Source organism: Miscanthus floridulus, chromosome 8 (genome assembly GCF_019320115.1).
Source record: "Miscanthus floridulus cultivar M001 chromosome 8, ASM1932011v1, whole genome shotgun sequence".
Taxonomy (NCBI): domain Eukaryota; kingdom Viridiplantae; phylum Streptophyta; class Magnoliopsida; order Poales; family Poaceae; genus Miscanthus; species Miscanthus floridulus.
In genome coordinates, this window is record NC_089587.1 from 77,473,427 (window position 1) to 77,495,668 (window position 22,242).

The 22,242-nt window shown below is 47.2% G+C and overlaps 1 protein-coding gene across 1 annotated transcript; it reads right to left on the reverse strand.

Moving 5' to 3' along the window:
• Nucleotides 1-1,267: 1,267 nt before the first annotated feature.
• LOC136472673 (tricin synthase 1-like) lies at nucleotides 1,268-2,326 on the reverse strand. Its single transcript, XM_066470378.1, has 2 exons — nucleotides 2,194-2,326; nucleotides 1,268-2,091 (listed from the first exon to the last, which is right to left on the reverse strand). Exons 1-2 carry the CDS (start codon nucleotides 2,251-2,253, stop codon nucleotides 1,441-1,443), a joined length of 711 nt encoding a protein of 236 aa, XP_066326475.1. The 5' UTR covers nucleotides 2,254-2,326; the 3' UTR covers nucleotides 1,268-1,440.
• Nucleotides 2,327-22,242: the final 19,916 nt, after the last annotated feature.

The window sequence follows — 22,242 nt, forward strand, 5'->3', positions numbered from 1 at the left end:
ATTGCCGCGCCGTGCGAATAGGCGTGGCCAAAAGTGTTAAATTTAAAAAAAATAAACAGTGTTAATTTTAAAATTAATTTAAAAAATATGTTAAAAAAAATCTTTGGTTGAATGTAAGAGGGCTGGGGCCTGGCTTGGGCTGGCCAGCCGTACCGCCTAAGCCTAGCCCGGGTTGAACCCCCGGATTCGGCCGTTCTTGTGGAGCCTGGGCGCCATCTCCGTCCCCGTCCGGCAGGGTCGTTCCCTCGCCGCCTAGGCGCGTACCCGGTGACTTCTCCAGTTCTCCGCTGCTTCATCTCTGATTCTCTGTCCGCGGCACCATCTCTGTCCCCGTCCGGCAGGGTCGCAGCTCCGCCATCTCCATCCGCAGGGAGAGCACGGCAGGACGACGGAGATTCAAGCCCTTCCCCACCCGCGACCCCACCCGCGACCCCGCCCTGCTGTGGTGCCACCGTGCTCGCCCTGCTGTTGGCCGCCGGTAGCGGTACAAGTACCAGGGCGAGCCACGGCTACTGCTCCCGACGACAGAGACGGAGGAGCACGCGCAGGCGGTGTACTATGCCGTGGGGATTGGGACCGGCAACGACAGCCAGAACGAGGCGCAGGTGGCCAAGGAAGCTCCGTGTTGTTCAGTAAATTCAGTTAACCATGGAATTCTAACGCCCGTGTTGTTCAGTACATACACTGAAAACCTGTTGCGGTTTCAGTTAGATCGAGTCCAATTATCTAGTGGTCTCACCATGTTTTCCCTGTCTACTGCAACTCAGCACGGTGGACCAGTTCAGCGGTGAGAGCAATCCGGTGACACTCGCACTTGGCGGAGAAGAGGTTAGAAGCTTCACTCCTGAAATTTTTTTCTCCACATTCTTCAGGAGTTCAGATGATTCGAGGCTTGATAGACGTCCTAATTCAGACATTAGTACTGTACTTCTAGAACTTTTGCACAATTCTGATGGTTTATACTTATACAGCTGACTTACGATTACTCTTCTGCTTTTGTTTTTTTTTGTTCAAAATTGCAGTTTGGACCACGGCGAAGTCTGTTGTCTCATGCCAAGGAGCCACTGGTGTTTGAGGTTACCAATTTGGAGAAGAGGTGACTGTATTGAAACAATTCAGACAACCAAACAAAACCTAGGGATAGCCAGGCTTAGATGGTACAGATAATCAAACAACTAGGAATTGGTTTAGTGGGAGCAGGCTAAGGCTGGCCAGGCTAGGATTGTAGCCAGGCTAGAAATTGACCGGAAAACCAAACACACCCATATAGTACTAGTAGAGGCAATTTTTTTTAGATAAAGGTCCTTATTGTGAGATAAGTGATGCACACAGGAGCTAGTAGCATGACATCATCAAGTAACAAGTAGTGGACCGGAACATGCAAGGAGCTAGTAGAACAGGCACTGCGCGAGTACGCGTGATGGCTGGTCCGGTCGGTGATCACACGAGGCGGCGGCAGATGGTGACGCCATCGTCGATGGTGAGCTGGCACACGTCCACGCGCTCGTCAGCGGCGAGCATGGCGTTGAGGTCTCGCATAACAGCCGAGGTGCGGCGGTCAAATTCCGACAGGGGCGCGTCGGGCGGCAGCGCCACCATGCCCGCCCACAGCGTGTCGTCGTACACGATGACGCCGCCGACCCGCACCAGGCGGAGCAGCTGCTCGTGGTACCGCACGTAGTTGGGCTTGTCGGCGTCGACGAAGGCGAAGTCGAAGGCGCCGTGGTTGGCCTCGTCGGCGAGCAGCGCGTCCAGGTGCTCCAGCGCGGGGCCCTCGCGGAAGTCGATCTTGTGCGCCATCCCGGCCTTCTCGATGAAGGGGCGGCCGATGTCGTAGTACTCGCGGCTCACGTCGACGGCGATCACCTTCCCGTCGTCGGGGAGAGCCAGCGCCGTGGCCAGCAGGGAGTAGCCCGTGAACACGCCGACTTCGAGGGTGCGGCGTGCGCCGGTGAGCTTGATGAGCATCTGCAGCAGCCGCGCCTCGTCCGGGGAGGACTGCATGAAAAAACGCTCGTGCTTGTCGGTGACGAGGCGCAGGTCACGCATGCAGTCCGGCTCGCGCGGTAGCACCGACGTGTCGATGACGTACTGCATACGCGTGCAGTGCATAGTGATTAGTTAAGGCGATCCACAACGAGTAGCTAGCTGTAGCTGGTTATTCTATTTTAGCAGGCTCAGGCTGTATGTTACCTTGTACAGCGCCTCGCTCTTGAGAATCGTCTTGCTGGTTTCGCTGCTGGCCGCCGCCATCTCTCTGGTTCGTTCGCTTGCAGGTGGTGATACGTAGCTAGCAGCTCACGGTCACTGAGTCACAGGTGACCCCCAGCTCGAACCGACCTTGCAAACCACGTTTTAATTTATAGTACGTAGCTGGCAGAGAAGATTCCGTTTCTTGGTTTGCAAGAAGCCCACCGTCAATCCGCCGCGTTGAATGGTTTAGATTAGTCCTTGCCCTGCTCAAGAATTCGTCGCATCGCGTCAGCCATGAATGTGGTAGTCAAGAGAGTATACGAGCAGGCACAGTGGATCGACTGACTTTGTGTGGCGGATTTTGAGAGTGAAATCACTGACGACAAATGCATGGTGGCCGGCCGGTCGTGGTCGTGGCGGCTTGCTCTCCTGGTTGGTTGGTGCGGGTGTCAAAAGATGATGCAGGAGAGATTGAGAGGGAAAGCCCTCGTGGAAAGGAAGACCAATGATCCAAGGACAGGAAGAGGATCGATTTTGCTGCGACCCGCTGTGGCATGCAGTGTCTGGATTGCCTTCTTCATCGAGACCATATTTCGATTTGTTTTTCAATGAAAGGAACGAGGCCGATATATACGTCCAACTGCTGGCTGTTAGCACAGTGTTTCGTGAGAGGCAGAAGCTGGAGCTGCAGCACCAACAGCTGCAAAAAAAAAAAAGCTGCCGAACAGTTCTTCACCATGGCATAGTTTTTCTAGCGTATACTTATGTCGACAGGGAAAAAGTGATCAAGAAGCAAATTTGTGGGCCCGAGGACGCTACGTGAAAAATAGTTTATAGCAACAAAATTTTTTAGATGCAGCTGGTATTAGAGCTGCCCCTACAATGGTGTCGGTGTTTTGAGTAAACACCAACTAGTAAATTTATATGTGTTGCGCGTTAGGCCTGGATGGTGTGCTAAAGAATACAAGGTTTATACTGTTTCGGGCAGAATGTCCCTACGTCGAGTCTGCTGCTGCTTATGTTTTTAGTACCGAAAAAGGTTCGTAGTAGGGGGTGAAAGGATCAAGATGCCTAAGAGGGAGGTGAATTGGGCTAATTCTAAATTTTCTTGCAATAATTAAATCCTGCGGTTAGCCCAATTAACCCCTTTGCCTAGAAAAATGTTTCTATTAATTTAACGCACAAAGGACTTGCAACCTATGTTCCAAACTTACTCTAGCATGTCAATTCTATGAATGTAAAAACAAGTATTGAATTGCTCAAAGTAAATAGAGAGAGGAACGCGATGATGTTTTGTCGAGGTATCGGAGAGTCGTCACTCCCCACTAGTCCTCGTTGGAGCACCCACGCAAGGGTGTAGCTCACCCTTGATCCGCGCAAGGATCAAGTGCTCTCTACGGGTTGATTCTTTGACACTCCGTCGTGGTGAATCATCCACAACCGCTCACAACTTGAGTTGGGTCACCCACAAGCTCCGTCGGGTGATCACCAAGCTTCCAATCGCCACCAAGCCATCTAGGTGATGGCGATCACCAAGAGTAACAAGTACGAACTCTCACTTAACCATACGAAGCCTAATGAGAACGGTGGATGCACACTTTGCTACTCTTGATTCACTAATGAGGCTACTCTCTTGGATTCTCAAATCTCAATCACCTCACTAGGATCTTGCTCTTCTTGGCACTCACAAACGTATTTCTAAGCTGTTGGAATGAGCAAAAGTGACTCCTCACACGAGTAGAGCTTCTATTTATAATAAGGGCTGAAAAACGAACCGTTATGTGCCTTTGCGGGGTGATCAGACACTCCAGTCATGTTGACCGGACGCTCTGGTCAGTTCAACCCGCACACCAGTGTTTAAGTGTTGACCGTACGCTCGCAGCGTCCGATCATCACTGACCGGACGTGTTCGGTCGCATTTAACACTCACTGAAACCTTACTGTACTCGATCGAACGCTAAACCTCCAAGGTCCGGTCAGTACTGACCGGATGCGTTCGGTCGTAGATTTACTCTTCTAGAACCTTACTGGAGTCGACCGGACGCTGGCCCTCAGCGTCTGGTCACTCGACCACTCAGGGTCCGGTCGCGTCAGATGCAATCTCCTTGATCAAATGAACTGACCGGACCCTGCAGCCAGCGTCCGGTCCGACCGGAGCCATCGTCCGGTCAGCATTTGACCCTCCATTCACTTCCAACTCTCAAACATATGTGAATAAAGTTTTGCTCCAACGAATCTTAGGCATATGTAGGAGCTACCTAGCGCTAGTTTTGACAAGTGTGCACCACACCTAACTCACCAGACTCATCTAGGTCAAGCTACCCGTTCATACCCCCCTTAATAGTACAGTCAAAGGAAAAACAAAGTCATAAACTACTCTAAGTGTCTCTCCAACTCCAATCGACACTTAGGACTAGTTATCCTTAACCTAGTCGTCCATCCTTTAAAAACCGAAACGATTTCCATCGTAGGGGCATGGCCACCTTGATTGCCCAATTGATCTCTATTACCATGACCTAACTTAATTGCCTCTGCAAAACACACGTTAGTCATAGTAATCTTGTATTGTCATTAATCACCGAAACCCAATAAGGGGCCTAAATGCTTTCAATCTCCCCCTTTTTGGTGATTAATGACAATACCACCTCGAGTATGTAAAAGAGTGAGATTTTTGACATGCTTGATTCATATAAGCTTTTGTCAATAAGAACAAAGTAGTTAGGCAAGCTTATATGACCCAAGCCAATATGATGTACTCAAAAGATATGAAATAAGCATGAGTACAAGAGGTGAAACTCATTTGCATCGGAGTAAAGCGTGGAAGCAAAAGCAAATGAGCATAACACAAGTGATATGACACAAAGGAATTCAAAGTTGAGAGCACACATGTCATATATCACAATTACGTAGATATCACTATCATATAGATATAATAGTATGCATGAAAGTAAACACACGAATGCATAATAGTAATAGTGTATCACATAAATAAAACTCTAAATGTATATAATAGACTAATAGCTAACTAGGCTCCCCCTAAAAGTTGCCCCCCTGAGTCTACATACTCGAACCCTCTCCCTCTTTGGCGTCAAATACCAAAACCTAAGGGTCGGTCGGCGGGGTTGCAACAGACGAGCCGAGCGCTGAGGTACGAGGGGCAAGCTAGAACTGGGCGCCATCATCATCTGACCCTGAGCTCTATACTAACTGACCCTCTATGGCCAGAAGTGTCGCTGAAGTGATCTGGGTCTGAGCTAGGGCAGGTGTTGCCTGCGATGCTGCAGGTATGTCTATCGTAGGATCTGAAGATGCGACAGAAGAAGGGAGCCTCTGAGTAGTCACGGCGATGGGATCTGCTGTAGAAGGACCTGGGGCATACATATGTGGCGATGTAGGCATCCCTGTCAACTCGCTAAAACATGCTCCAAGACTCCTGGAGACTGACATGTCAGACATAAATAGCGAGGGTGACTGATTCGGTGTGAAGCCCGTCTAAAGTGGTGTGAACTACGGGGCTACCACTAGCGAGGATAACCACTGGGACACCTATATTATGGGGGAAGCAAACGAAGCTGGAGGCGGCCCCTGACTCTGAAGCCCACTAGGCTGTACTGCTAGAGTCGTCATAGTGGTAGTAGGCTGACCAATCTAGGGCGAAGGCTGTGGCTGTGGGGCCCGAATGGCTATCACTACATGCTGCATGAATCCCAAAAGCTGCTGCTGCATGAGTAACTACTGCTGATGCATCTGCTGCTGCTGCTACTGGAGGACCTACTGTTGTTGCTAGAACTTGTCCCAATGAGCCTAAAACTGTGCAAAGTTGGTAGCAGTCTCCTAAGCCTATCTAGCCTAATCCTGCTGCATCCGCTCAAGGATAGCAATCAAAGCGGGGTCTATCTGCGGGGTAAGTGGAGCTGAGCTAGAACTACCAGCCTCTGCATCATGTCTGCATGGAGGCATCTGAGGAATAGGCAGGTAGTCATCATCTAAACTGTCACTAGACTCGCTCCTCTCCTCCTAAGCCTCAAGCTCCTCCTCCTCAGTAGCTGCTATGCCTCTAATAATCTCGTCCTACTGAGCTATAGACTCTAGTATATCTAGACGATGGCGAGGCTAACTGGGTGCCTGTGGCGTGCTATGCCTGATCCTCTATGCCATGTTATAGGCAGGAAACTCAGTGGTGGCACCTCTGTACTCTGCAACCATCTCTGGTGACCTAACTTGCACAGCCTTGAGTATAAGGAATATGATCCAATGTGCATATGGAAGCTGCCTATGACCCTTGAAGCCCTTAGCTATAGTATCCTCCATCTCTGATAAAAAGAGGTCCCAAATATCAAACACTATCTACTGCATCAGGGCGTTGAGGAGCCAAAGCTATAGGCGAGTCAAGCCCTCTCTGTATCCCATTCTGGGAAGTAGTGTCCTCCTTATGATAGCCTCTAGCACTCTAGCTATAGGAGTAAGATTACTAGGGTTCCTCCTCGACCCCTCACCAAAGGGCTCCTTAAAGCAATGGCGCACAAGATCTGTAGGGGGCACCATACCACCATGAGGGCGCCTGGGAGGCTCTTGCTATCCATAACATACCTCATGTAACTTGATAGGCTGCTCTTGTAACCTCAGTATCTCCCTAGCCCTCTAACTCATCATCCTGTAGTCTCTACCTCTGAATGCAAAGTGTATAAAGTTATGATGCGGGTCAATGTAGAGCGAAGCATAGAACTACCGAACCCAAGATGGTACATACAATCCTATCCGGCCAATCGGATCTGTCAGCCCTGGTAGATATGCAAGGTAGGGGTGAATGTGCTCTCCAGCTGCTGCAACTATAGCCTCTATGTTGTAGACTCTGAGATCTGAAGACTGCTCCACTGTTCAGATAGGCATTATAGAAATCCTCCTACAGTGGCGTGTAGAAAACCTCTACTGCTCTCTCATCCCTCCTGGGTGGAAACCATACATCAAACTCTACAAACCTCAGCTACTGAACCTGCTTGGCTATGGCGGCCTAAAAGTCAAGGTGGGTCACTAGAGGCGGACCCTGTGGTCTAGGTGGTGGGCGTGATCTCCTGCGTTGAGTAGCTGGCCTTGGTGAGATTGGAACACGGGTATGACTAGAGTGGTGTTGTTGTGGCTAGGGTGCCTGCTCGGTCTCCTCAGCCTCCTCGGCCTGCTGGCCTTGCTCACCCTCCTGAGGCTACTGTGACGGCTATCCCTCCTATGTCTCCTGAGCTGGCTCAGGCCCTTGAGTCTATTGTGGCACTGCTGGTGGGGGCTGTTGCTGTGACTCCTGCTATGACTCCCCCTGAGGCTGAGGATCCACAATGGGAAGACATCGTCCTGCCATCATGACAGTCCCAGGTGGACAACCATGAAGATGCTCAATATGCTCAAGTCTGCCCTGGGCCTCTAGTGACAGATGATCTACAATGACAACTCCACTGTGGGCACCTCCTCTCTCGGCATGCTCTATGGCCTCAGCAACTGTAGCTGCTCTGGCTGTCTCTGCATCGGGGTACTTGCGCTTCTTTGATGCAACCTTCTTTGTTGCCTTGCCTTTAGGACTTGTAGGCAGGCGAGGCGGAGGCCTCTGATAATCATCTCCTAGACCACCACCAACATTCTTGGTGCGAGCCATCTGATCTAACTAGAACCACTACCGCTAACAAGATCAACTATCCACTGACACTTTCGAGGCTTGGCCTCAATCCATACTCGCGAGCTTAGCTCTGAGTTGACTATCAACTACCACTGACACCTCAACGACATCGACTCGCTGCACGATGGAATAGAAGGATATACAAGTAAATACGATATATCTAATAGATGTGAAACCCTATGAGAGCAAGCAATGTAGGTACGAAATTAAATCGACTGGCTTGCTACCTAATGAACCGACAATCCAAAGAAAAGGAGAGAAGCATCACATGGGGGATCATCGGGACCGCTAGGGTTAAGGTTCGCGATGAATCAATGGCCCTAGTTGCAATTGAAGTCAAAGCTTTGAAACCGATCTAGATCAAAGCAAAGTGGATGCTAGGGCATGGCCTTACCGGCATGGAGCAATGGGTGAGAACTTTGTAGTGACTCTTGGTGGTGAGGAAGCACGACAGGCGCGTAAGAGAGGACGGCGGTGGAGCTTGGTGTAGTGGCTCGGTGGTGCACGAGAACAGCAATGAAGGCGTGACTCGAGGAGGCGCTGGCGGTGGCACACGGGCACAGATGTGTGGCTGCTAGGGCGCGAGAGACTGCGCATGAGCATGGGAGGTGGTAATGGAGGCAGCACGGGCTTGCGGCTAGGGCAGGGAGTAGATGCAGGATAGGTACAACTGGATTAGTTATAAAGGGGTCCCCCATGTGAGTAGAAAAGGAAATGGATGAGATGTCCAGAAAACACACGTTTTCTACTGACCGAACGCTCCGATGGTAGCGACCGGACGCTACCACCTAGCGTCCGGTCGATTCCAGAGAGGTCTAATTCCTCTAGAATCGCGATCGGACATAGCCAGGGTCTGGTCAACTTAGTCTTCGTCTTCTTCACACGACCGGACGCTAAGACGTCTTTTGACCGGACGCTGAAAGACAGAGTCCGGTCACTCCTTCGTAGCGAGTTCACCTCCTGTGAACTGACCAGACGCTGGACAGCAGAGTCTGGTGCAGCATCTGGTCACTCTTTTTCAGCAATTCTTTAATGTTCCTCTGCGCTGCCTGTTCCCAATCAAGTTCCAACTCAAATAAGATCCAAATAAATACCAATTGAGACTGATGTGAGTGATCTTTCTTAAACCCTCATATTTTTCAAAATATTTTGCCTTAGGCTATAATTCTTTTTAAAAAAATAGGCAATAAGAGGGCAAATGGAACAAAACGATAAAACAACATTCATGCATATGCAATACTTGTAAGTAAATCTAGTTGCTTGTCAAGTTTAATCCAAGGTTAAGCTTCTTCATACACTTTTCGGCGGTTATCTTAACCATGTTAGACAAGCCCTATATGCATTATAAAGCGTTAAACATGTTGTATATTACAATGAATGCAAGGGACAACACAAGCTCAATTTTTAGTGAAGCTGCTAAAATCAAGCACATTGAGCTCATTCTGCAATCTACAAAATATAGCCTCATCTAGCGGTTTAGTAAAGATATCCGCTAATTGATCTTCGGTTCTCACACCTTCTAGTGATATATTATTTTTAGCAACATGATCTCTTAGAAAGTGATGGCGGATATCTATGTGCTTTGTGCGAGAGTGTTGAACCGGATTATTTGAAAGTTTTACCGCACTTTCATTGTCACACAAAAGAGGTACCTTTTCTAGAACTACACCATAGTCTAGCAAAGTTTGTTTCATGTATAATATTTGTGCACAACAAGCACCCATGGCAATGTATTCCGCTTCGGCGGTGGATAAAGCTACACTATTTTACTTTTTGGAGGACTAAGACATAAGTAGTCTACCAAGCAAATGGCACCCTCCAGATGTGTTTTTTCTATCAACTTTGCAACAGGCATAATCTGAATCGGAATACCCAACTAATTCCAATCTAGCTCCTTTGGGATACCAAAGGCCAATGCTTGGTGTGTGCTTAAGGTACCTAAGGATTATTTTTACGGCAATTAAATGTGTTTCCTTAGGATTAGCTTGAAATCTAGCACACATACACACACTAAACATGATGTCCGGCCTAGATGTGGTTAAATATAACAAGCTACCAATCATAGAACGGTAGAGAGTTTGATCAACCGGGTTACCTCCCTCATCTAGGTCGAGATGTCCATTGGTAGGTATTGGTGTCTTGATTGGCTTACATTCATCCATCTTGAATCTCTTGAGAAGATCTTTTGTGTATTTCTCTTGAGAGATGAAGATACCTTCTTTCATTTGCTTGGCTTGAAAACCAAGAAAGAATGTAAGCTCACCAATCGTTGACATCTCGAACTCCTTTGACATCAATTCACCAAATTCTTTGCATGAGTCTTTATTTGATGATCCAAAGATGATATCATCAATATTTACTTGACAAATGAAGATATGCCCATCAAGCTTCTTGGTGAATAGTGTGGTGTCGACCTTTTTAATGGTGAAGCCCTTCTCAATGAGGAAGTCCCGAAGGTGCTCATACCAAGCTCTTGGGGCTTGCTTAAGCCCATATAGTGCCTTGGACAACCTATAAACATGATTAGGATATCTAGGGTCTTCAAACCCGGGAGGTTGATCAATATAGACTAGTTCATTAATAAAGCCATTTAAAAATGCACTTTTCACATCCATTTGATATAGTTTCATTTCATGATGTGATGCATATGCAAGTAGGATACATATGGCTTCTAATCTTGCAACCGGTGCAAAAGTCTCTCCAAAATCTAAACCTTCAACTTGAGAGAACCCCTTTGCAACTAGTCTTGCCTTGTTCCTCACAACAACACCTTGATCATCTTGCTTGTTGCGGAACACCCACTTTGTTCTAATGACTCTTGCACCTTTTGGTCACTCTTCAAGATTCCAAACTTCATTGCGAGTGAAGTTGTTCAACTCTTCATGCATGGCATTGATCCAATCCGGATCTTTAAGAGCTTCTTCTACCTTGGTAGGCTCATAGCAAGAGACAAAAGAGTGATGAGCAATAAATGAGGTAAGTTTTTGAGATCGAGTCATCACCCCCTTTGTTGGACTCCCTATGATGAGATCTTGTGGATGATCTTGAAGGAGAGATGTGTTTCTTCTATTGATCACTTGAGGAGGAGGTTGTGGAGCATCAACATCTTGTGCTTGTACCACCATTTGCTCATGGGAGATATGAGTATCTTCATTTTCTACTCTCCCAACTTTTTCACCATCTTATGGTACATTTGATGAAGAAGGTTGGTTAATGACTTGTACATCATCTTTTGGCTTGATGTCTCCCACCGGAATATTCTTCATAGCCTCCCTCAATGGTTCATCACCTACATCATCAAGATTTTTATGTGCTCCTTGGGAGCCGTTAGATTCATCAAATTCCACATCATATGTTTCTTCAACCAAGCCGGTGGCATGATTAAATACTCTATATGCTTTGGACTTCAATGAGTAACCAACAAGAAAGCCAATATCACAACGTCTTTGGAACTTCCCTAGGTGTTGCCTCTTTTTGTAGATGTAGCATTTGCAACCAAACACCCTAAAGAAGGAGACGTTCGGCTTTTTCCCATTGAGCAACTCATAAGGTGTCTTGCCAAGGAACTTTTGAAGGAATAGGCGGTTGGATGCATAGCATGCGGTGTTGATTGCTTCTACCCATAGAGCTTCGGGAGTGTTGTACTCATCAAGCATTGTTCTTGTAAGAGTGATCAATGTCTGGTTCTTTCTCTCAACTACACCATTTTGTTGAGGAGTATAAGTTGCTGAGACTTCATGTTTGATTCCAACTTCATCATAATAGGCTTCAATGTTTGTGTTGTCAAATTCTTTGCCATTATCACTTCTAATCTTCTCGAGCTTCACTTCAAATTCATTTTGTGCTCTCTTGGCAAACTTCTTGAAGCAAGATGCAACTTTGGATTTATCAGGAAGAAAGAATACCCATGTATACCTTGAATAGTCATCAACAATCACAAGACAATAAAGATTTCCTCCCAAACTTTTGTATGTTGTTGGTCCAAATAAATCCATATGAAGGAGTTCTAGCACTTTTGTGATTGACATGAAAGCTTTGGTTGGATGAGTATTTGCAACTTGCTTGCCGGCTTGACATGCACTACAAAGCTTGTTCTTTTCAAACTTCACATCCTTCAACCCTCTCACCAAATCATTCTTCATAAGCTTCTTGAGTGAGCTGATCCCAACATGAGCAAGTCTTCTATGCCATAGTCACCCAAGTGTTGTTTTGGTGAATAAGCAAATCTTCAAATTTATATCTTTGGAGGTGAAGTCCGCTAGATATAAGTTGTTGTATCTAAATCCATTGAATATCACTTGATTATCATCTACCTTGGATACAACAACCTCCTTCTCGGTAAACAAGCATTGGAAGCCAAGATCACACAATTGTCCAATGGATAGCAAGTTGAAGCTCAATGAAGCAACATAAAGCACATTGGAGATGGAATGATCATTTGATATTGCCACTTTGCCCAATCCTTTGACCTTGCCCTTTGAGTTATCTCCAAATGTTATTCTCTCTTGTCCATCTACCTCTTCATCTAGTGAGGTGAACATACAAGAATCACCGGTCATATGTTGAGTGCAACCACTATCAATAACCCAATGACTTTCACCGATCTTGTAGTTCACCTACACACACAAGAGATTCAAGCTTTAGGAACCCAAACTTGTTGAGGGTCCTTCACCTTCTCAACAAGTGACTTAGCCACCCAAATCTTCTTAGGCCTATTCTTGTTAGGGGGTCCTAAGAACATGACTTTCATCTTTCCACTAGAATCATTTCTAAGCATGTAGTGAGCATTGAAGGCAAAGGGTCTAGCATGCTTGGGCAAGGGTTGTGGTGGTGGAGTTTGGTACTCATGAGCAAAGTGGTCTTCTTGTCTACACTCAAAACATCTCTTTGGCTTTGGCTTTGGCTTTGGCTTTGATTGTTGTTGTTGAACTTGAGCCTTCTTCTTCTCTACACTTGCCACATATCCAATGCCACTTCTATCCATCTTCATGATGGTGTTCATGAGTAGCTCACTTTGGAGATGCTTGCCTCTTGCAAACTTGCTCAATCCCATCTTGAGATGCTCTTTCTCCATCTTGAGCTTCTCATTCTCAAGGATCAACTCTTCATCATGATCAAGAGTTTCTAGCACAATGGTGTTGTGGCTTTTCATCTCTTCAAGATCTTTCATGAGCTTTTCATTTTCATTCTTGAGCTTGACATATTCATCATAGTCATTGCACTCAACCACTTTCTTGCCTTTGCCACTAGATCCTTGCTCAATGCTCTCATCAATTAAATCATCACATGATGTAGCTATATCAATCTTAACAACATGGTTAGCAGCATCATGTGGCTCATTTGGTAAAAATTCTTGAGCAATAACAAGAGTATCATAATTGATCTTTAGAGTTATATATTCATCTTTTAGCTTGTTGTGGCTAGTGATGAGCTCATTGTGCACCCACTCAAGTTTATCATGTTTATCTTTAAGCTCTTTCTTAGAAGATTTGAGCTCCTTGAGTTTGGATGATATAGCATCATTTGTTTTTTTAAGCTCAACATTAGCCTTTTCCAATGTATCGCATTTAGCTAAGAGTGAATCATTTTTAGCATCAAGCTTTTCATTTTTAGCTCTACTCTTTCTAATGATCTTAGTGTATTGTTTTAGTATTTTGACAAGATCATCATATGAAGGTGAATCATCATCATCGCTATCGCTATCGTCATCACTAGCTTGCTCATCGTCACTACTATCATCATTATTAGTTACCTTGTGTTCACCCTTGGCCATAAGACATAGGTGTGTAGAGGATGATGGCGATGGTGGCGGTGAAGATGAAAGATCAATAGCAATGGATGCCACCTTCTCATTTTCACTATCATCATCGGATGATCCACTAGATGAATCAATGTCCATAAGCCAATCACCGATGATGTAGGCATTTCCACTCTTCTTCTTCTTGTGGAAGTCCCTCTTTTTGTCATCTCTCTTCTTGTATGGCTTGTTCTTCTTCTTCTCATCTTCATCTTTGTTACTTGAGTCATCTTTCTTGCTCTTGTCCTTGTTCTTGAACTTGTCTTTCTTGGGCTTGGTGCATTGATGTGCTAGATGACCAAGTTCACCACAATTGAAGCAATCTATTTTGGAGATTGGCTTTCTTCTAGAGCTTGTGAAGAACTTCTTCTTCTTGCCGTCGAACTTGATGCCACTCTTGTTTAGCTTCTTTAGCATTTTGGTGGCTTTCTTCACCATGAGAGCAAGATCTTCATCTTCATCTTCTTCATCACTTGAGCTCTCATACTCAAGTCTTGCTTTGCCCTTATCTTGGCTAGCTTTGAATGCTAAGTCTTTCTCTTTCTTCTTGGTAGAGGATGAGCCATCTTGTGGCATGATGTGCATACATATCTCATGAGCATTGATCTTTCCCAAAATTTATGTTAGTGTAGCGGTGGAAAGATCACCTTGGTGTAGCATAGTCACAATATGCCCATATTTGTTAATGGGGAGGACACTTAAGATCTTTCTCACAACGTCGGATGGTGACATTTGAGTAAGTCCAAGCCCATTGACTTCCTCTACAAGAACATTCAAACGTGAATACATCTCATTAGCATATTCTTTGGGAAGCATCTCAAATGAATTTAGCTTTTTAATTACAAGATGATAGTGTTCCTCATGCTCACTCTTGGTTCCCTCATGGAGCGCATAAACATCCAACCATAGTGCATGGGCGTCTTTGTGGTTCCTTACGCGGTTGAACACATCTTTGCAAAGGCCTCTAAAGATGGTGTTTCGAGCCTTTGTATTCCACTTTTCATAATTAACCTCATCGCCTTGTAAGTGTGTAGCATCCTGAGGTTTTGGGAAGCCTTGTGAGGCGGCTCTAAGTATACCAACGTATAGAGCTTCTAAGTATGCCTCCTTGTGGATTTTCCAATATGGAAAGTCATCTCCCTCAAAGATAGGAGGAGGTCTATCCCCGTGAGACATCTTGCTCTAAGCGATTAAGCTTAAAAACATGAGCACGAGGCTCTGATACCAATTGAAAGGATCAAGATGCCCAAGAGGGGGGTGAATTGGGCTAATTCTAAATTTTCTTACAATAATTAAATACTACTGTTAGCCCAATTAACCCCTTGTGCCTAGAAAAGTGTTTCTATTAATCTAATGCATAAAGGACTTGCAACCTATGTTCCAAACTTACTCTAGCATGGCAATTCTATGAATGTAAAAACAAGTATTGAATTGCTCAAAGTAAATGCTCAAAGTAAATAGAGAGAGAGAGGAACGCGGCAATGTTTTGCCAAGGTATCGGAGAGTCGTCACTCCCCACTAGTCCTTGTTGGAGCACCCGCGCAAGGGTGTAGCTCCCCCTTGATCCGCGCAAGGATCAAGTGCTCTCTATAGATTGATTCTTTGACACTATGTCGCGGTGAATCACCTACAACCACTCACAACTTGAGTTGGGTCACCCACAAGCTCCGTCGGGTGATCACCAAGCTCCCAATCACCACCAAGCCGTCTAGGTGATGGCGATCACCAAGAGTAACAAGCATGAACTCTCACTTGACCACGCGAAGCCTAATGAGAACGGTGGATGCACATTTTGCTACTCTTGATTCACTAATGAGGCTACTCTCTTGGATTCTCAAATCTCAATCACCTCACTAGGACCTTGCTCTTCTTGGCACTCACAAATGTGTTTCTTAGCTGTTGGAATGAGCAAAAGTGACTCCACACACAAGTAGAGCTTCTATTTATAACAAGGGCTGAAAAATGAACCATTATGTGCCTCTACGGGGTGACCGGACGCTCCGGTCATGTTGACCGGACGCTCCAGTCAGTTAAACCCACACAACAGTGTTTAAGTGTTGACTAGACGCTCGCAGCGTCCGATCATCACTGACCGGACGCGTCCGATCGCATTTAACACTCACTAGAACCTTATTGTACTCGACCGGACGCTGAACCCTCAGGGTCCGGTTAGTACTGACCGGACACGTCCGGTCGCAGATTTACTCTTCTAAAACCTTACTAGAGTCGATCAGACGCTGGCCCTCAGCGTCCAGTCACGCTAGACGCAATCTCCTTGATCAAATGAACTGACCGGACCCTGTAGCCAGCGTCCGGTCAGTATTTGACCCTCCATTCACTTTCAACTCTCGAACATATGTGAATGAAGTTTGCTCCAATGGATCTTAGGCATATGTAGGAGCTACCTAGCGCTAGTTTTGACAAGTGTGCACCACACCTAACTCACTAGACTCATCTAGGTCAAGCTACCCATCCATACCCCCCTTAATAGTACGGCCAAAGGAAAAAACAAAGTCCTAAACTACTCTAAGTGTCTCTCCAACTCCAATCGACACTTAGGACTAGTCATCCTTAACCTTGTCGTCCATCCTTTAAGAACCGAAATGATTTCCATCATAGGGGCATGACCATCTTGATTGCTCAATTGATCTACATTACCATGACCTAACTTAATTACCTCTGTAAAACACACGTTAGTCATAGTAATCTTGTATTGTTATTAATCACCGAAACCCAACAAAGGGGCCTATATGCTTTTAGGGGTACAAACGGTTGAGAGAGGGACATGTCCCAAGTCTCTGATGGAAAGGTCGAAAGGATGCCAAGAGCTCGGTTGCTGCTTAGCTATGTCTTATGATGTGTAGGATTGATTCATCCCCTTAGTGGGGTGCCCTGCCCTCCCTTTTATAGACCAAGGAGGAGCATGGATTATAGATGGGAGAAAGAGGAAAAACCAGAGGTAGAGAAGGTCCTTCGAAGGTGTCAGGTCTTCCTTTTCCCTTGAGCCTACCCTGCTGACATGGCAGATGGTGCCAGGGATAGCACGTTCGTTTATCCTCATGGGGCCATGCTCTAGCTTTGTTCAGCAAGTGGTTATGTCACATCCTACTCTAGCGAATGGTGTGGCATGCCAGGGTGCCAAACCTTGACCCTACAAAGAGCAGATTGGGAAGTGACCATACGTTCGCACTGTAGATGATGTAAGTTCCCTTCTAAATTATAGTGGTTGTCGTATGTTTATGTCAGGATCCGTGTCCGAGGGCTGATGGTGGCACCCACAACACTGTAAGACGAAAGTCGACGCCTACAACACTATTTGGGCTCTGTCATGACTGAAAGGGCTTAAAGCACCTGTCCTGTCATATCCTGATGGTAGTTGCCCATAGGCGTGTAGGGTATGGTCCTCGGTACTGCAGTTGACTTAAGTGTCCTATCTTACCCTATGCTCATCATTATGAAGGAGCAGGGCACAGATGTTGGGCAAGGTGGAGCCGACCCTCGGACGTCGAGCGAGGCGGAGCCTGCCCTCAGACATCGGGCGAGGCGAAGTCCAACCCTCGGGGGTCGAGCGAGGCGGAGCCAGTCCAAGATGTCAGGCGAGGCAAAACCCTACCCTTAGACGTCGGGCGAGGTGGAGCTTGCCCCTAGACATCGGGTGAGGCAGAGCTTGCCCTCGAACGTCGGGCGAGGCAGAGCCTGTCCTCAAACGTTGGGTGAGGTGGAGAAAGCCTAGAATGTTGGGCGAGGCAAAGCCTGCCCTCAAACGTCAGACGAGGCGGAGCCCTGCCCTCGGACATCGGGCGAGGTGAAGTCTGCCCTCAGACGTCGGGCGAGGGGGAGCCTACCCTCAGACGTCGGGCAAGGCAGAGCTAGCCTAGGACATTGGCACAAGGTGGAGCCAATCTTCAGTTGTCCAGGCAAGAAGTTTAGATGTGTTTTTATCTATTCAGAACTATTAATGTCTGACGGTTATTAACTCCTTCTCTTTGGGTACCCTAGTATTAGGTCCCTGACAGTAGCCCCTGAGCCCTCGGGTGATTCGGATAGAATCGCTCGGGGGTGATTTGACTTGCCAGAGGGTGTGCGCCAGCGCATTCGACGGGTGTAGCCCCCGAGCCCTCGGGTAATTTGGATAGAATCATCTGAGGGGGTATTTCGATTCACCGAAGGTCAAGCCCCCAGGTGATTCAGAAAGAATCGCCCTGGGGGGTATATCAATTCGCCAGAGGGTGCGCGGGAGCGCACCCATCGGGTGTAGCCCCTGGGTGATTCGGATAGAATCGCCCTGGGGGTAATTCGGACCCTTCACGGGTATGGCTGTGGGATTTGGTGTTTTGACAACTGGATAATTTCAAGGGAACCCTAGTATCCCATTCATGGGGATTCGTCCAGGGTCAGCCTAGTCAAGACTCGATCATGGATTAAGACTCCCTTGAGGCTCGTGCACTTGAGTTTTGGCTGCTCGTGGGCCCATCTCTTGTTGGGATGGTCATCGAAACTATTGGGCCAACCCTCAAACTCCTAGGCCCAGGTGGGCCAGAGAAATGTTTTTCGACCTGTATCCCCTTTGCGGGAAAAGAGTCCTGGTCTGCCCGGGAAGGCAAAACGTCTGGCGTGACTTTGGTGGAAAAGGATAGGGATCACGGACACATATCCTGCGATGCGACATGGTGGTGTATCATGGCAGGCATGAAGATCTAGAAAGACGGTTGCTTTCCTCACATCCGTTGCCCCTATAAAACTAAGGGGTTCATCCCAAGGGTTCTGTACTTTGCCTCCTCACCTTTGCATCTACAACCTTCGCCGCCAATCACCTAAGCCTCTCATACCCGCATCGTAGCAGCCATCAAGCTCACATCCAACCACCCCCATCGTCTAATGGAGCAGTGGTGTAGATTCGATGTCACCCTCCAGCGCCTAGAGGGCCTCGTTCGCCGTGGCCTTCTTTGCACACGGACTGTCGCCGAGGAGTGGCGGCTGCCCTGCAATGAAGACGTGTTGTCGCCGCCCAAAAGCTACGTTGTGTCCTTTGCTCGCTTCCATGAGCGGGGATTCACCACACCCGCCCACAAGTTTCTCCGGGGCTTGCTGCACTACTACAAGGTGGAGCTGCAACATCTGACCCCCAATGAAATCCAACACATTGCGGCATTCGTTGCCCTATGTGAGAGATTCCTAGGGATTAGTCCCTACTTCGACCTATTGTGGTATTTCTTTGCTGTCACCCTCTTGAAGAAGCGGGAGAAGAAGCGAGAGCTGAGTGTGCCGACGGGATGCGCCGACATCTCGCTCTGCAACAACTAGGTCAATGAGTACCTGTCGATGTGTTTGTTGACCTCCAACAAGGAGTGGCATTCGCATTGGTTCTACGTCAAGAACAACACAGCCACCCCCTTGCCAGCGTTCACCGGACGCCTCATCGAAGAGGTTCCAGAATCATGGAGGATGTGGGGGGTCCCAGATAAAGACAAGAAGAAAATCTAGGACCCTCTCACCGCCCTCCAAATTCTGAAGGAGAGGGGCATGAAGGGGTCAGGGATCATTGGTGCCTATCATACACAGAGGGTGGCACCACTGATGAGTCACACACTTCCCCTGTACCTGATGGCGCTCGGAGCATCGCTCGAGGGGACGACACTTGTCGATGAAGCGCTCCACCCTCTGAAGTGGAGCAGCACATCAAGTAGGCGATGGAGCCTTCGAAGGACAATGCCAGCGTCATTCTTGATTTCATGTATCTGGTGTCGGGGCATCCCCCAATGCTGCCAAAACCGGGGTACATCGACTTCGTAAGTTCTTTTTCCCCATCCCTCCTTTTTAATTGAGCTCCTAACTCCTCGATGCTGATATTGAGATAGCAGGACTAGCCAAAGAGGATCATCCTTATGGACCGCGTGGCTCCACTGTCGAAGGACCTGCTCGTGGTGATGGTGAATCGCACTGCGATCGAGTGGGAGAAGAAGACAAAGGAGGTCGAGAGGAGGAAGAAGCAGCAAAAACAACAAGCATGGGAGTGAGGAGAGGAGACAAACACTGGCGACGACGATGACGACGACGAGAATATGACGAGGTAGTCACCGATATTAAGTGGGACGACCTGGGAAGCAAGGATGCGCTAATAGGTACCCACTCGTCAATGTAGGGACCCTTCCCATTCCACGCAAGGGAAGGTGTCAACACAAAATTTTTGTCTCCATGCCTAGGACACACATAGCAAGCCAAAAGGGTCCGCTCGATGGAGCAGATCCGCCTAGCTTCAGCGCAAGGGTGGTCAATCCTACGCAATCCTCCCAAGACGTGCCAGTTAATTTGACCCTACAATTGACAATGAGAGAAAGCTTATCAGTAATTAAGGGCGGAACGTGCCGGTGTTGCCAGACAGTCCCAAGTGTACAGCTCCAAGAGCCGATATGAGAGGAGATCGACTAAATAGTCGATTCCAGCATATTCAAAAGGATAAATTGATTAAAACTCATGGGGTTGTATAAGAAGAATCGGTCATCATTCAGGATAAATATTATTTAAACAAATATTAATCAATGGCAACAAGATATCAATGATGATCGGTTTATATTGAGCCAATGATTACAAGTAACTGAACCCCTTTTTATATAAAGAAACAGTTCAACACCACTTAACCATTCAATAAAGATAAACCTAATAAACATGTTAGATCTCATCTATTGCCATAACCAGTGGGGCATGAGGCAGAATCATGCAGGCCATAGAAACAACAATAGACTCGACGACCCTAACTCATTACTAATATCAGTGGGGCATGAGGCAGAATCATGCAGGCCATAATACAATAATAAGATTATGGGGCTAACATATCTTTCAACTTATCTCTACTTCAATGATCTCATAATGTGAACTGTTCGTGAAAGCCCTCGATATCGGCTAAACATCCAATTCAGGCATAGCGTAAGTTAAGGTCATGCCTTTTCAGGAATGTGTCTACCAACTAACGATCCCCACTCCATGGTGCTAATAGTGGGGTGAGAGGTAGAATCCCACATGCCATGATAATGGGTCATGAAACGGTTCTCGCTAACCAATAGATCTACTGAAGATCGAACATGCCTTAACCGCACGCTATGCACGATTAAGATTGATATAAAACAACCGATAAGACATAACTCATCATTTAAGGTGTAGATTAGATCAATTTTAGATTAGCAAACGATGGGTTAAATAAGATATAAGGTCGATCTAGATCAATCTCAATCGGATAGAGTGATATTGTTGTAATTAGATAAACGATGAAAGCAATAAGCAATATTGGTAACTTAATGAATCTACCAAAGACTGCCATTCTAAGGTAGAGCCGATAACTTGAACTTGATCTAATTCAAGCAATGGGGTGTGTGGCAGAATCACACAGGCCATACTTGAATTAGATAAGAGTCGATAACTAGCCTATACCAGAGTCGCAGTGGGGGTCGACCGGATCGATACAGTCATACAAACAGAGGTATAAACCATGACAGTACTTATAGACAAGCAGTGGAGGTCGACCAGATCGATGCAGCCATACTCGCTAAAGAACTCACCAAGATCTACTCTACTCCTACTCCTAAGGGGTGGCCAGAGCCGACAAAAGTAATTGACTTGTATTTGATTGATTGTTGTCTTCTTTACAATAGCTGGGGTTTGGTATTTATACCCGGAGCCTAAAAATGAACCCTACTCGAGTATGACTCAATACAATTCTTTGGAATGAAGGAAATATTCCTATCTTAAGATAACTTGGACTCTCATTGCAGAGTCCGATATGTATCTTCCTGGCACCCATCATATCACGTCATCGTTATCTGTCGACATCATTCGGAGAGAATCGATCCAGTGTTGCATTTGATCCAGCAGATATCAATCTTTACTCTATCGAATCCTTGATTGGCATAATTCTGGAAGCCTGTGAGTTCCTACGCTCTTCTCCCAAATTTTGGTGTAAACAGAAGGTGAGGCCATGAGGCCGGAGGAGGCAGGCCGGACCGCTGTCCCATCCTTAGAACCATCAGGGGGCGGGTGGATCTATCACCGCGCCCAAGGTGCTAGTAGGGGGGAGTGGCCCCACTGCCATGCCTCAGGAAACAACAGGGACGGGCGGGCCCATCGCCGCGCCCTAAGAGCCAGCGGGAGCGGGCGAGTCTACCGCTGCGCCCGCGGTGCCGAGAGAGGGGAGTGGCTCTGCCGCCCTACCCCTAGATATGAGGAAGGCGAGCCCCTCAGCCCAAGAGCAAGGGATAGGCTCAAAACAATCCTACCCTAATGAGGGGGGTAGGGAACTGGGGGTTCATCCCCCAAATGTCTCCATCGCCCAACAATGCCGATGTATGTTGCCGATTCCTCTATTTTCTCTGATTTACATAGTGACTGACGCCTTTTGTTTCTTCTATAGCGTTGAGAGATGGGTCAGACGGGGCACTTCTATAGCGCTGATGCCCAAGAAGACCATCGCCCTTCAAGCAAAGCGGGGGCCACCGCCTGACGTCGCTCCTGTTGTGGGCGGGAGTGGAGCTGGCATCATAGCCTCATTGGTCAGTCTAGCGCCGCCTGCGGTGGTGCCCGTGCCCTTGGCGGGTCAAGC